Source organism: Solea solea, chromosome 6, assembly GCF_958295425.1.
Source record: "Solea solea chromosome 6, fSolSol10.1, whole genome shotgun sequence".
In the NCBI taxonomy this organism is placed as follows: Eukaryota; Metazoa; Chordata; class Actinopteri; order Pleuronectiformes; family Soleidae; genus Solea; species Solea solea.
In genome coordinates this window covers 12,747,558-12,764,371 of record NC_081139.1, presented here as the reverse complement: position 1 = coordinate 12,764,371, position 16,814 = coordinate 12,747,558, and the positions used below count along the sequence as shown (strand labels likewise).

At 38.8% G+C, this 16,814-nt stretch overlaps 1 protein-coding gene across 9 annotated transcripts in view; it reads right to left on the bottom strand.

Moving 5' to 3' along the window:
• Positions 1-16,814, bottom strand: part of grip2b (glutamate receptor interacting protein 2b) — a 158,134-nt gene that overhangs the window by 38,913 nt on the left and 102,407 nt on the right. Inside the window, exon 1 of one of the 9 annotated variants that reach the window (XM_058632048.1) lies at positions 15,291-15,462. The exons of 7 other annotated variants lie outside the window; for them this stretch is intronic. In XM_058632048.1, the coding sequence (XP_058488031.1) occupies positions 15,291-15,336 (46 nt within the window). In that variant the 5' untranslated portion in view covers positions 15,337-15,462. Of the gene's footprint in view, positions 1-4,586; positions 4,803-15,290; positions 15,463-16,814 lie in introns of those variants that run through there. One more of the 9 variants, XM_058632050.1, reaches the window with a different exon arrangement.

The following is a 16,814-nucleotide window of genomic DNA, read 5'->3' as shown; positions in this document are numbered from 1 at the left end:
TGCATTGACGCCCCAGCAATGAACACACACAAGCCGGGCACAGCACTTATCTTTGCCCGTGGAACAGTAGGGATTGGTTGCCTTGCTTAGGGGCATCCAGCCCTTGAACTGTCTCGGGATTTGAACCTGTGACCCTCCAGTTACAGGCTCAATTCCTTGCCTCTTGGCCATGGACTAGATAAGTAGTGTGTTTGCATTGCACAATGTCTTGTGTTTCATTACAGAACCTTGGTGGCCACACTGTTTTTCAAACAAATCTCATCTTGTACACTTCAAATGCAACTCTTTTCTTTTAGTTTAGTTCTTTTTGGCAAGCCCGAATCCTTCCCTCTTGACCATGAGCTATGCGCAGTGTGTTTACATCGCAGAATGTCATGTGTTTTGTAACTTTCCTTATTGTTTAAAAAATATATAGTTGGAGTACAGATACTGCATAACTATGTCATATTAGATACCTTTCTCCTTCTGCCTCACAAATACACGCTCGAATAGCCTCACCAAAGCAAGCCGTGATGACCTTACATTTTCTCAAGTGTGTGGGCTCTCCTAGGTAGGTAGATTGACACACCGAATTTGCTCATTTCAATCAGCTCTTTTAAAAATACACACACATACACACACGCATATGACTTGTACATGCATACTCAGATTAAGTATGTATATGTATTGTATGTATTAACTCAACCATTCACAAAACCAAAGTAGAATTCTGACGAGATTTCAGTGTGCAACAGGAATTTCCACTATGATCAAAGTTTAACCTCACTGTATTACATGTGACAAACACACATACACAGACCCACAGCAGAGGCTGCAGCAGGAGTAACACACTGACTATATGAGCAGTGTGTGGCAGTGAATAGCAGTGCTCCACTTTAGGTGCTGAGGGTGCTGAAAGTTTAGTTTACTTTTGGAGTCCTTCATCACTGGTGCTCTAGAGACCAGGATGAGCACTGAGGCTGCAGAGATTGGATATAGACGCGAGTCAATTAAGTGATCCCTTCTCAAGCTCTGGATGTTAGAACGTAACATTTTGCTGCCATATATTTTCAACCCTTATAATTTCCATCTCTTTCTCCGCTTTCCTTCAGGATATCAACATCACAGTTACAGCTGAGTGACCCAGCGGCATCTTTTGAAATTATAGTATATATTTAAATTCCTCTTAATTATAATTAACCAGCTATTCAGTGAAGTGCCCTGTAGGCATCCATTATGCAAATTAACTGGTGCCGTTAAAGGCGTGAGACACAGGCACCTGCTTGTTCACAATGACAATACAAAAAAAGTTGTTTGGAAGAACTGATACACAATGGACCTTAGTGATGCAATCAAACTGCTTTGATTCATTGCATTCTTTGAAACTTAAAGTGATGGAAAGTTTTTTTTTTTTTGTTTTGCGATTGTGGTATTGAGCTAAAGCCAGTGTGATACACACAGTATAAACCCTCAGTGCATTGACTGATGGACCGGACGGTGATTTGCATGGTGTATTGCAGCAAGTGTGACCAGAAATTAAAATGTGTTTTTAGCAACATAAAAGAATAATAATAATAATAATGATAATAAAAAACTTTCTAACTGTACACTACAGTTTGAATATTTTCAGTGGTATAAAATTAACTATGCCTTTCATTATTATTTAACAATAAATAAGTGTTTGTTACAGCAAAAGCACGGCCAGTTGGACATAAAGCACACACACAGCAATACCACAGAAAACCACAGTAAAAATGTACAACGCCTCTCACTGTGAATATTGGTGTGAGGAAACACAAACACACATCGACAAGCTCTTATCACTGGCATTGTTGAATGCAAAGGCATCTGATTGCGGTCATTATGAACCTGTAGGAAGTGAAGATGTGTAATTAGCTATTGTCCTGGACAAACGCTTGGACACAATGCAACTGTAGCTATCTCATGAAGCCACACAGAAATACACTGGGTTAAGAGAAAAAGACGGTACAGGGCAAGAGAGGACACAATGCCTCATCTGTGAACACAGAACCTCTGTCAGCCATTACAATTTTTTTACACCCCCATCATCAACCAATACACACACACACACACACACACACACCTGTGTCTCACCCACTCATGTAGAGCAGCCATGGAAGGAACAAGCAGTAATGAGGGTGGTTAATTGCTACTGTGTTGTGGTTAATTACAGGCTGTATGAATCTGGTGTTGGGTTGGGAAAGATAGTGTGGTGATGAAGGGGTGTCGCCAATTTAGCGCTAATGATCCCATTTTTTTTTTCTCAATAACCTCTCTTTAACTTATTCTCACAAAAGTATGAACTTTATTTGCGCAAAACGTTTTACGAGACACTTACATGAACCGGAAAGTAAATTAAATCTGCATCACTTGTATAAATGCATCCTTCTCACCAATTTGCAAGTGGAATGGTTGTTTTCAAGGTTCACAGCTGTGTGCAGCTGATCTGGATTGTTGTCACACTTGCGATCACAGCAGAGACGCCCTCCGAGAGGTTTATGGTTGCGACACGCTGAGAGAAAGGCACTTTGTGGTGGAGCGAAGAGAAAACGGCACACACCGTGCACAGCTGATGACAACATCACGACCACTTACTGGTCCACAGCAGTCACAGTCAATATTAAATTCTCAGCGTGGTCAGCCTGGTAATGCTCAGAAAATGAAGTGGATGAACTCAAGCGTCGGCAGAAAGCCATGGTGGTGATAAAGCCCTCATCATTCATTTATTTTTCATCTCTTCTCAGGTGGGATTTTATGTGGCCATAACTTCCACAGTAATAAAACGATTTAATCACGCCCACTCAAAACAATGCAAAGCGCAGACATAATGAGCAATATTATACTGTACATTAGTAATGCCAAGAAAACATAAGTATTCAAAAGATCACCCCGAGTTATGTGACCATGAGGGGGAAAAATAGGTGTTAACCACAGTGTTTGTATCAACATAAAGCTGAAAAAAATAAAATAAAACGAACAAAGAACAGCTTTGTGGGTCACAGCACTGTTTTCCCCTCAAAGTCTCTGTGGCCATAAAAGAAAAGAGTCACTCTGCTTGTTGGTGCATTAAATAGGAAGAGGCTCTTATTAATGACCCTGATGCAGTTCCTACTACTACTGTACAGTAAAGACGCAAAGCAACAGCTTCGTTGCAAATAGGAATGTATATGTAAAAATAAAAATCACCATTCAACTCACTTGATATATGAAGTTAGTAAATTGACAGCTAATCCTGTCCAATACTCAAGCATAGTGTTCAGAGGAAGATAACCACTCGCTCTTCCAAATTCAGTTAACTCTGTGTCCTAATTCAGGGGCTTGATCCTTTGGAGGATGTGGTCTGGAAAACCTGCATACATTTAGAAGGCCATACTGGGATAGGTTGCATTTGGTGGCCATGTTTGAAGGAGCCTTTGAAACTGACCTTCTGACCTGGCCTTTTCACATCACTGTGATGCAGATGGATGTCAAACAAGCCCTGGAGGATAAGGCAGGGAAGGCCAAAGTTTCAAATAGCATAGGTTGAAAAGCATGACAACGATAATTTTAAGTGAAGATATGAAATGGTTAATTAGCATCATTTAATACATGCCTACTCTGAGTGAGAGTGTTCTCCTTTTGTCCACTGCAGAGGCAGCAATGCATCTGTGACAGAAGCAGTAGCAGATGGTCTACAGGATTTTCACGTGTGGAAAGTCAACAGGGACCACATTAAAGTCTCACCACCTCAGGTTACAGCTTTTCAGATCATAAACATAATTGACACATATGGGCAATCCTGAATTTTTAACATTTCTTTAGAAGTTGAACTCTTGAACCTCACAAGTGTGTCTCCAGAAACACAGTTACACTTGAAAAGTCACAGCTACATGTAAAGAGTATGTGCACAGAATGTTATTTGGAAAAGAAGTACACTGCCTTGGTTTCTTATTGATTTGACAGTGTGATACCTGATAGAATGATTTATTAACTTTTTTATTTGTATAATAATGAATTAATAACTTGTTCAGTTCTGACAAGCTGGTGAGAAAAAACAGGTTTTCAACCTATGACAACCTGTTTTTTTCCCATCAGCTTGTCCAGTTGCCTACAGCCAAGTATAATTAATAACTTGCTAATTTCTGCTAAATTCACAACCTATTTTTGCATTAGACTGTACTGCATGTCAGTGCACATAGCTAAAGGAGTTCAATGCATAAAACCACAGTTTTTTCAGTAACACAAGCCAAGACATTTCTGCAAGCACATCTTCCTACTACAATACATTGAGTCAGTAAATATGATCATTTCAGAAGGCAGAAGGAACTTGATATTAAATAACTATTCCTTCTCCAAAGGCATACATGGAAAACCATCACACTATACCATTTCAGACAGAGATTTACAATTTAAATTAAATTTGCTGAATGAAAGAAAACAGCATCGTCAACAACAATTTCATCTGTTAAAAATCCTAGCAGGTTGATGCCATGGCACCTCCATACAACGTCTGACTGGAGAATGTAGTTCCAAATGCCACATAATTCAACCAGAATTCTGAGCTTAGTTCCATGAAAATAATTTCAACTTATGGGTTCAACACTTACCAACACTATTTGCCCTCAGCCCACAAAACATGACAGCTGACATGGATTTCCTTATGAGAGTAACATCCACAGAGGGGAAGGAAGAGAGAGAGAGAGAGAGACACTATGAGAGAGGAAGGAAAAAAGAGGACACGGATGGAGAAAGAGAAAGAGGAGGAGATGTGGACTGCCAGGCACTCAGGGAACAGTGCGATGATGATAAGAGATGACTGGCTCTTACGACTGCTCAACCTCAGAGAGGGCGACAGAGGGAGGGAGGGAGAGAGAGAGAGAGAGAGAGAGTGACAAAGAGAGAGGAGCACATATTGAAGAGAAAGCTTAGGATAGAGACAGTGTGTAAGAGTGAGGGAGGTATGAAGCAGCCAAAAAATGATAAGAGAGAGAGAGAAAAATATATATTTTTTAATCCTTTTGTCCATGTTATTATCTCTGCCATTGCACCTATGACGTTGTCTCTTTGGTTGTGTGCAGCAGCATAACTCAAAATGACATATTTTGATGATATTTGTGGGGATTTGATGGCCATTTGCACATTCTGAAATTTTACAGTACATTAAATTTAATAGTAATTTAAAGTAAATGAGATTCATTCTGCCCAGCACTTCTTTTTAAATAAGACCTCATCATTTTAATCAAGTTCAGCCACTTTCATTAAGCAAAACAAAAAAAATAATAAAACAAAACACTGTAGTTGTACATGAACACCAGATTTGTCGTGTTAAATTTGAAATTTGAACAGTATAAAACATATTTAAAATAACGTTTGTTTGAGGCTTTGTCTCAATGTCCAAAAACAGGCCGAAAAAAATAGAAACTATGTAGCACCCTGAATGAAATTTGACATGCAACATCTCAGCTTCTCAGAAACTGCTGGAATTTTCTTATGGCTCAAACCGTTGCATAATTACAGTAATGCAAATTGCGCATGTGCAAATGTGTCATCTGCAATATGCTCAGTGTAAAAGGGGTAAGACTATGTTCAACACTTAAAGTGCCATGGGCCACACACACACACACACACACACACGCACACACAGACACAGAGCAGTCAGGTCTGACTATGTGTCAGTATCACAACAACTCTGCAAAAAAGTCTGAAGTGTCCCAGTAACAATCAGTGATTGATACTCATTGTTTAATATAGTGTAATGGTGGATTTAAAGTGAAAACACAAACACACACTCACTCTCACATGCACACAATCATCCATCATTCCATTATCTACCACTTTACCCTCCACCGGAGGGCGCTATGCCAATCTCAGCTGACATAGGGCGATAGGTGGGGTACATTCTGGACAGTTCGCCAGTCCATCGCAGGTCCACACTCATAGAGACAACATTCACTCTCACATTCACACCTATGGTCAATTTAGAGTGACCAATTTACCTAATCCCCATCTTTCATGTTTTTGGACTTTGGGATGAAGCCAGAGAACCCAGAGAAAACCCACGCACACACAAGGCTCTTGTTCCAACCTGGGTTCAAACCTGGGTCTTCTTGCTGCAAAGGCAAGAGCGCTAACCACTATACCAACCATGTGGCCTGCACACGATCCATTTTTGAATAATTACATCACATTCAATTTTAAAGTAAATTTAAATATTTCTTTTGTGAATTATTTTGTTTGTCTCCGAAAAAGTCGAAGCCTGTATTTAACAACAAGTAAGTAGTTCTGTTAAACTATTAAACTGTGCAGGACAATGGCAGAAGCTGCTGAAAACCATGATGTCTGCAGCTGATTATTAAACTCTGATATAGGGTCTTATTAAAGGGCAACTGAAATTACCTTTAATTTACATCTGTTTCTCTGTCTGTATGCATATGAATTAGTCGAAGTCACCGTCAACACAGTTTTGTCCATCTGTTCACAGACTAGGTGGCTGGGTGAGAACTCAGATCTTTGCACTGATTTCTGTAAAATATGATTCAGACCTTCAGTTGTTTTGAGGGTGAATGGAAAGTTGTCTGATAGTTTTCTGATAGCAATTCAACCAAGCGTTATTAATTCAGACACAAACACACAGTCAAAGGCAACATTTACTATCAATTTTGACATACAAAGCTGGAGTTACTGGCGCAATAATTTCATCACAACCTTTCATGTAAACCATTTTATGATACACCTTCAGAAAATCTGGCTCATAATGGGAGGCTTTCACCAATTACAGGGCTAAATCATATCACAACTAAATCTTACAGTGGCAGATATGACAGTTGATTCAGTAACACATACATACTGGGATGGACGTGATGAATTGGGCTGGTCATTGGGTCCATTGATGTTATTTTTTCCACCTTTTTCCACAAATTTGACAAAGCAATTCACCTTATATAACCAACATGTTTGCTCTATTAAGCTCTTGTTACAATCATGACAATTTAGCAAAATAATCACTGCAATTGTATTTTTTGTGTAATCGTGTTGGTTTACACCCACAGTGTTTGATAGTTAAAGCTTTGCTTTTTATAGTTTCTTAACTTTAACTAGAAATCCATGAAGTGAATAGTAAATGTGTCCTTACATCTTTAGAAATATGAACAGTTTATATTTGTATGTGTTTTTCTTTAGTTTTAGGATCAATTCTGGTTCAACATCATCATTGTGGGGACCTTTCTGCCAATCCAACTTTCAACAGAGGGTTAAAATATGATTTTAGGGTCACTGTGAGGGTAGCAGAGAGGCATTTAAGGTTTGGGTAAAGTAATAGAAAATGCTCCTCAATATGTTGAGGAGTGTCTCCACAGCTATAGAAAGACATGGGTGTGTGCGTGTGTGTGTGTTTGTGTCTCTTTCCTTAAAGCTCTGAAGATTTAAAAAACGAGAAACAGAGAGAGGGGGCAGAAGTGGAAGGAGGCAAAAGAGGTCATCACGAAAATGAGTCATGTCCACTTGCACGACACACACACACACGACTCATGCACACACTTCAAGAAATCATATTTTGCAATCCACAGACTTTTTGTTCTCATCTTATTCCTGTGTGTAGGTTATTCTCCGCTCTTTAGCTTTCTTCTGTCTCTCTCTCCCCCACTCTTCCCCTCTCCCGCTCTAGGTTTTCAAGTACAAATGAATCCACACTCCAAATGACTGATAAGTACTTTAAAGTGGTGAATGATGGCCTCCTGTGGCTCAGAGCAGGAAACACATGCACAAGGACACACGTTAACACAGACACAATCACTCATGCACATGTACACGCACGGGCTGTTCATACACAGGCACTATAGGCAGCTGGTTAAGAAAATAATCCACTCGCCTCCAAGCATCTAGACAAGGATACACCAAGCATACGCACTCACGTACATACAAAGACCAGAAACCTGATCTGAATGCACTCATTTTGCCTCTCAGAGTGCAGCAGACATTCTCTAGACAGAATATTTAATGAAATGTTATCGCAAATATTTTTTGAATATAAAGGGGCAGAGTTTGGGTGTTGTGTAAAATATATGCAGATGATACTGAACACAAATCTTATAGTTTTACATTTTCGGTGTGTGTAAATGAACTGAAAATTGTCTTTCTCGCTTCTCTCAAGCTCTCTATAGATAATTAGGCGTTTTATCATTTATGTAGACGGACAACCTTTTCTCCAGAAGATCACATTATCCCACACAACATAACTGCACCCTCAGCTATGTTCCGTAGGGAACTCATTTTCTGCACGGACATAAAAGAGTTCCACTGTCTGTTGAGGACATTAGGGTTGATGATGATGATGATGATGAGGACCATTTTCTGGTTAATCAACTCAGTCTCCTAACTCCTAGTTTAGTTAGGGGGACGTGCTTTTTGTCCTTAGTGTTTGCACATTATTTATACGTACAAATCAATATTGTTTTTACACTTACAAAGATGAGTATCAAAATGCAGTGGGACTGCTAATATCTAGGGTAAGAAACCATGTTTTTAGACCCTAGAGAAATAGGTGTATTAAACATAATATATCATGTAAAATATAATTCTGAGAATAAAACACTTAAAATACATTTCAACTGCAATACTGCAGTACAATAAATATATTATATATGTTAACTAAAATATTATACAGGCAAAGCTAAAATGAGAAGGACTACATCACTGATTAATTCATTGCAACAACTAATCTAATATCAGTAGGAAAGCAGTCTAATTTGGTCAATTTGACATCAAGCATCTCCTGCTCCCATATTGCAAACAATGCCCAATGCCCAATTTTAATGTAGCTCTACCTCTTTTCACTGCCTTCCCTCTCTCTTCCTCTCCGAGTCTATATCTCCCCCTGTTGTGTCATTCTATCATGTTAATAGCACTCGGCACTGCAGGACGCAAATGAGGACATATGCAGACGAAAAACCGTCTGAGAGCAACACCGAAAATGGAGTAAAACAGAATGGAATGAATACTGGGAGATGGAGAAAAAGCCAGACATGAGGAGCAATGAAAGTGTTCTGTGAAGGAAATAAAACCATGAGAGTCAGAAGAAAGGAGGATAAGTTAAAGTAAGTGGATTAAAACGCTCCTCAATCAAGAGAAAAGTGGAGCAGCAATAGGTTCACTATACGTGTTGTTTATTCTAAAACCATATTCCGAAAAAGTAAAAAAAAAAAAAAAAAAAAATAAAAAAAAAAAAAAAACTCCTTCAGTTCCACTCCAGGATTGAATTATTCTTGGGTCATGCCCCACTTCTCTACACAATTTCATGAATATTGGTTCACTGAATGGCTTTTGAGTAATCCTGCTGACAAATAAACAAATAGCAAATAAATCAAAATCTCCTGAGCAAAGATCATTATTGCATGCTTTTCAAACTTTGATTTTGTGCTCAAATTTGAAAAAAAGAAACAAGGAAAACCTAAATGAGATTTTGGCACAGATGAGGCCAGTTTGTGGGGTAATGTGTAGTAGAAAGTGAAGTAATCTGCCACAGGACAGTTGTCGTTGTTCAGGATTATATTATTTTTATTAAAACAAGCCCCACAAGACTGACCATGGCACCTGATGTCACATTTCAGTTTTTAAGTGCATCTGTAACAACCAGTGAAACTTCACCAGACGACTGTCAGCAGCCCAAGAACCTGCAACGATCAAAACTAAAAAAGACATTGAAAGAAACAAAACGTATGTACTATAAGTGTAATGGCTAAATAGGATAATTAAAATCAAGAACACAGGATGGGTAAAGATTAAACCAACCGGCAGAAGAAAAACTGTGGTAAAACTAGAAAACATCACAAAATGGAGATAGAGATGAAATAAGATACTGAGAGGATGAAAGTTGAGTGCAAATCAGGTTTTTTCACACCGCTGGCTGGATTTCAAGTGAGTTTGAAATGCAAATGAATCCCAAATCTGTTTTCCACTCTTCCTCGGTGGAATGTCAGCTTTCTGCCATGCCAGCTACACTACCTGTCAGTCCTCTCCTAATTCACCCTCTCATTTCCACAATGCTGTCTCTTCTTTTGTAGTTGTCTTGCGTTTCTTGTTCAGTTGGACGCTCTGCATAGGGAGTATTAGTGATTTAAAGGGATGTGTTATTTATTACTAATCTGTGGCATTTATTAGCCCAGTTTACTAATTTAAGGTGATTATAGAAGCTTGTGTAATGAAAATTCATTTAAAGTATCCAATAGATGTAGTTTTGGTAACAATTCATACAGATGAACTAATCAACATAAAAGCTAAGGTTAGTAACTGTAAGTGTATCTGCTCTTGTTAAAACTATAGGGTCTGTAATTTGGATCTGATATACTTACTGATATCCTCTTCACGCACAAATAGCCATCAGTTAATCAAGTTGTCTGACAAAAAAAGGTGTCAGTATTCAATACTGTAAAAATACTACCAAGGATTCCACTGAGACCACAGTGATTCACTACGTACCCGTCTGTGTGTGTGAGTGTCACAACAAACCAGAGAGAGATAAAGAAGAGAGGATAACCTGAAGTTAGTGAGCAAGTCTCAGGAAAATGTAAAAGTGCAACCAAAGTTGAGCTAACAGTGTACACAGTGTACACAAACACACTTCGACATGGACTTTATTTGAATGTTTTCCTTCAGATTTGTGAAATGTGAAGTGTTTCTAAGATAAACAAGTGTTTGTTATAATACCACATTTGACAGTTCCTTTAACTAAAAACAAAAATCAATCTTCAATGTTCTGATATTTATTTTCATAAAAGTGATTTCATAAAAAGCCTTTTTTCTGTATGACCTTAGTGTTAAAAAAAAAAAAAATGTTATCCATGGCAACCGTTTCCTCAAAATGAATTGTTAATGTTGCATGTCTGCAGGAAAAGACAATGCGTTGCTACCTTTCACAACAAACACATAAATCCCTGACACAGAAAATTATTTCAAACATTTCATCTCATCTTTCTTATTCCTCTTTCGAAACATCACCACTCCTACGTACCCCCTCATACCCCCTCATCCCACATTTTGCTCACTTGTAAGTTGCCTTGACATAATGAGGCCAGCGTTAAAAAAAGTGAAGGATTTTCTCTCTTTCTTTCCCATTGTCCTTCTCTCATATTTGTCTTTTCCTCTTCCTGCCAATCAGTGTGCACTAATATTCTAATCCATTTATAATTCATGCTCATGATTTTGCTATTTTTAGCCACAAAAAGTCCAGTCAGACATGCACAAAAGCATTTAACTCATTATGGTTATTCTTTTTTCAAAAACATACACCTAACTCAAAACATTTCAATGTTAAATATCTTTCACACCTTGTTGTTACAAGTTGAACAACACCTACATGTTGTTCAACTGTAGCCATCTTGTTAATGCCCATTAAGCACAAACAAGACTAAAGGCTTCAATCTAGATGAATGAAAAACAACATACAGTACATGAAAACATAAATCAGATTTGATTAAAAAAACGGAAAAATAAATAAATTAAAGATATGGCCTCAGATATGGCTCAATCCATGGATATGGCTCTCTCAAGTCTCTCTTGTCTGTTGATCAGTTTTGGATCCTCCTGCCACAGAACTTGAACAAGTAGATAAATGTAATCCTGTCTGTAACCTTGATATCCCCCGACCATACAGTATACTCGTTTGAAATTAATTCATTGTCACAAATCAGGTGAAATGCTCTGAGCCTAAAGGCATCTCCTGGTGTTGTTATGCAGCAGATGATCAATGACAATAAAGGCATTCTATTCTATTCTATTCTATTCTATTCTATCAATGGGAGATTGTAGAAAGAGTTTGGGTATACGTAATGTCTCCATTTTACAAGTCTTAGTTATTAAATTGTTTCAAGAATGAAGTGTGGACGTAATTCCGTTGAAGACAGCATCTACAGTATTTCCTGAATAAGATAGGGGCTGTTATGGCCTGCAGCTTTGTGATTGTGTTTTCCCATCGGCATACAGGAGTGGGAACTCCTGTCGCTCAATCTATCTCTACTCTCTCCAGGTACTGGCGATCCAGATGTGGTGACAGGAGACCAGAAGAAGAGTAGCAGAGGGAAAACGTGGTGGAAAGAGTGACACATTTAGTGGAACCTGACAAAGATATGTGTGTTCAGTGTAGATGAATGTAAATATAGTGTTGTAAAGTTCATTAGTGTGTTTAGTCACGGTACGGTATAGGGGTGAATCCCCACTTTTGTTTGAGCAGCACTGTTCTCCTGTTTACCTGGAGGAAAGGATCAGTGTGTGTCGTTGCTGTCTGTTTGATAGTGTTTAGTCAGTTTCTGGTTGGTGAGGAGTTGGGATTTATCTTGGGAGTTATTTTGGCCTGGATTCAGCCTGAAGTCTTTTTTGTAAATATATTCTCATGAGCACGGTCACTTTACGCTGTAAACTTTAATAAACTGCTCACTGTTGTCACACAATTTTCACTCTCCGCTCGTGTTTTTATGTTGCGCTCTGACATCCCCTAGGCCGGGCCCAACACCCCACCTTCCTTTTCTTCAGAATGTGGCTGTCCTAGTACTTGCACTTTTTTCTCTAATTTGTTTCTCATCTCCCTCTTCCCCCATTTTAATCTGGCCTTGCCTAAATCACCACCTCTTACCACATTCTCCTTTTGTTTTGCTTCAGTCCATCAATCTTACACAATCTTACACTCCAGCTTTCCTGCCTCTTTGCTCTCCAACCTCATCTCTTTCTCTTTTTTCCCCACTCTCTCTCTCCACTGGAGGTATAAATAAGTCTCCTAATAAAGTGCTAATTAATCTCTGGTGACAAAAAATCAAAGTAAGTACATCTGCATTGCTAAGAGGAACAACACAGGGAGAAAAGATGTAGACAGGAAGAAAGGGGGGAACATGGGAAAAGATAGAGAAGGAGGGAGAGAAAAAGTAAACTTGAATAAAAAACTGTGGAGGCAGATATTTATCAACATATTTAAGAACAAGATCAAAAAGTGTTGATAATATCTGAAATATATTAAAAAAGTGTGTTCCATAAAGAAATAAATATTCCTGGGGTCATAAAACACCAAAATAGTCAGCAGAAGGAAATTACATAACTGTATTAAGAAAATAAAAGATGATACTGTTGAAAATGACAGACTGAAATGGATTATATGATGGAGGGAGACATAAAGGTGAATGGAAGGAATGGAAAAGCAGAGTGGGAGGATAATGGGAGTAAAGTCAATGTAATGTGAGAAGTTTTGAGCGCTATCAAAAAAATCAATGAACAAAAAAAGGGTAAATCATTATCACATCACTTTCAGTTAAAAATTCCAGCTCGACTTTCATCACTAACATCATACCACAATAGTCAAGGACATTTTTGCTCCAAAATGGAACTTGTATGAATAACTTGCTCAGCCACATAGTGCAGGTTTGAATTTGTGCAACAGATGATAAAAAGGTTTGATGGCACTGAAAACTCAACAAGCCTCAACTCCAAGCAGCCGATTCTCAAATAAACCTCTAAACCTCTTTCCATTAGCACACATATGAGAACACACACACCACAGATATGTTATTAATCTGATCAACTAGTCAAAAATGTGTTTGCACACTGAGAGAAGATGACGTTTATAAAATGTGACATAGAATAGTTAAGAACAATTTTAGTAAAATATCCAATCTTGGATATTCTAAACCCCATCTCTTGAAATTATATATACATACAGGGAACCACAACAAAGGGAATTTGTATTAATGTCAATGACTGATATCATAAGTTAATCTTAAAAAAAAAGGAGGTGCTGTGATGCATCAGCAGCCCGGACAGAAGAGATGCCAATTCCAAAGCCAAAGTGTGGTAGACTGGCAACTCGTCCAGGCCGTCCCCTAATGCGAGGGGAATTGCGTCCAGATGAAAAGCATCAGATGTGTTGAGTATAAATGTTACATGGCATTTTCCAAAGTTGTTATGAGTCATGGTTTATCACCTTCAGCTACCTTGTGTTGGACATCACTGATCTTTGGTACTGAATTGCGTCGTCCACCAGTCAATCTCGAATACAGCCATATTTATGTTATATGTTATATGTATATATATTTATTGAAACAACAGGACACCAGTGGTGCTTTGTGCAGTACTTGTGTGTGGTGGTAAAAGGATGCTGACATTTTAGTTGGAGACAAAATCTTTGACTTTTCGTAACATGCCAATTTGAGGGAACTGTGACAACGCAAGGACACTAGCTCCGTCTCTTGTTATTTAGAAATCAGACTCCAGGCTGCAGTGCACCCTGACAGACCGACAGGCGGCGTTTTTGTCCCCATTTGCCTTTCTTTTTTTTTTTCTGCACAGCTCCTCCAGACTTAACTTCAAAGCAATAGATCCCCAAATTCATAAATAAATCAGGAGATGATGGGGGTGGGCACATCTCTCTCTTCCTCTCACCCTCGCAGACGTGCACCACATATACAGTTTCAAAACGATTGGTAACAATCACACAATAATGAAAAAGAAGATAACATACTGAATTGAAACGGAACAAATTTTAACTCTCCCAGTCGCAACATCAACTTGCATAAAGCTATGCGCTAAAAAATATTATACGGAATTCAAAACTTGCAACCAACAAAAGACAAAAAATCCCAAAATTGGGTCTTCTCTTATGGAGAGTTGTAGGGTCAACACAGACTGTCACAGACACACACGCGTGTCATAGTCAAACATACTGTTTATATATGGCTATAACATTTGGACAACGCAAAGGGATTCCATTAAGAACACTATCTTTTTTTTTTTTACTGCTACAAATATAAAAAGTTGAGTTAAAGCACAAGAATAACATTATTCTTATTGTGATGTATGACCATGATTGTATATATGTGAGGGAAAGGGTGATGTAAACAGGTGCTGTATTTCCCATATTGCCTTGCCCTTGTTAGTATTGATATGTGGGTAAGTATAAGATTCAGAATAAGAAGAGTGGAGGCACAACTTCACAGGGAGAGAGATTCAGACACAACACAAATAATACAAAAGAATAAAAAAAAAAAAAAAAAAATGCCATTGGGGAAAGGAAAAGGACAGCAAGTGCTCTCCCATGTCCCCCGTCTTTGATGACTGACAAAAACACAAGCTTGATGATGAGGGGATTTGAAGTTGGTTGTAGAGCCCAGGGGGAGAAAAGCAGCAAGTAAAAGAAAGATCAATTAAACAAAGATTAATGACAGTGGACAGGCAGAGGGGAAAGTAGCATGAAGCGGTCTGAAGTGTCAAGTCAAACCGGTAAGTTTAAAATCAAATAAGGAAATAACAGTAACGAGAAGACAGTCCTTTAATTTTACCTTTTTGAAGAAGTCTTCTCTTCAATATCGCCTGAAGAAAAAGCATTTTACCACACAGACTCCAGAGCGGACTGTCTCCTCATGGAAGAAGCGGAGGAGGAAGAGGGAGGCAGAACTTCTGTCTGCATTCACCCCTCGCTCGCTCTCTCTCTCTCTCCCCCCTCCTCCTCCTCCTCTACCTCAGTTCACTCTCTCAAAAGGGACACCCCCCCACCATTCTCCCCGCTGACACCACATGAATTGCAGCCTGTGTGCATGTTTTCACACTTAAATGGGTAAAGAAATTATCAATTCGAATCAAACTCTGCCCTCAGCCCAATGTTTTTTTCTGATATCAATTCTGTTCCGACACAGCCGACATCCCTGTTTTCACATGTTCTCCTCCTCATTTTCTTTATGCACTAATTTAATTACAGCAACTCCCCCCCCCCCCCCCTTTCTCCTCTCATGTTTCTCTCATGATTATGCAAAAAAATTGAAGCTCAATGCCTTCGGGACTTTCGATGCCCTAGTTTTTTATTTTTTTTTGCTAGTCTTCAGTGTCTAGTGGGTTTTTATGAAGCAGGTTTCCCTCTCTCACAGTCTATTTCCCTCTCTCTATCGCTCTCTTCATCAAAGGTGCAGCCACAAGATGAAAGTTTCCTACCCCCCAAAAAATCTGGATCATTTCTTTTTCCTCGACTTCCCTGTAAGGTTGGTGATCACACTGGACCAGAGTCACTTAAGTGACATTAAACCAAGAAATACTTTCCTCACTTTCCTCCAAAGCATTGGCCTGAACCTTTTTATTGCAAATGTTGCAAGCTCCTCTAAGTATATGTGCCACTAAAAGACATGCACCATGTTCCTTTTTGTGCACAGGTTAAGACAAAGCCAAATTGAAGTTTTATTTACAAAGCTGCCTCCAATACGTCTGACACAACAGATATAAACAGAGTTGCATTGGGACTTCCTCTCTATGACTAACAGCGATTTATGTATTCAGACATACTGAGTGTCCAGTGCTATTGGAGGTGAGGCCACAATTTGTTCATGGAAGATAACAGCACAGTTTAATTTGAGCCATAAATGAGCCATACAAGGACAGATGAGAGCCACATGGCTAAATACAGAATTTCAGCACCATGGACAGTGACTGCTGAATCTCTTTTCTGGCTTGTTGTGCAACCAAATGTCAAACAAGCACTCAGACAGGCTCATGCTGAGTCCACAAAGGCTTATAGAATTGTGTCTGAAACTGAGCTCTAAATGTCCAGCTCATGCCTGTATTCTGTAGATGTTTGTATCTTCAGATAAAAAAAAAAAAAAAAAAAAAAAAAAAGGTATCACTAGAAAAGATAATTTGTACTATGGGACAGCAGACTTCCTTTACCCTGGTGCATTTGTGTAGCCCCTTTTTCTAGTCTTGATGGCCAATAATGCACAACTTGATGTCCACCACACAAGCATTCACACTGTGTGTTTTTTTCCCACAGTTACTCCAAATCTTGCACAGCAAATTCTTACCATATCCGCCACCACTGT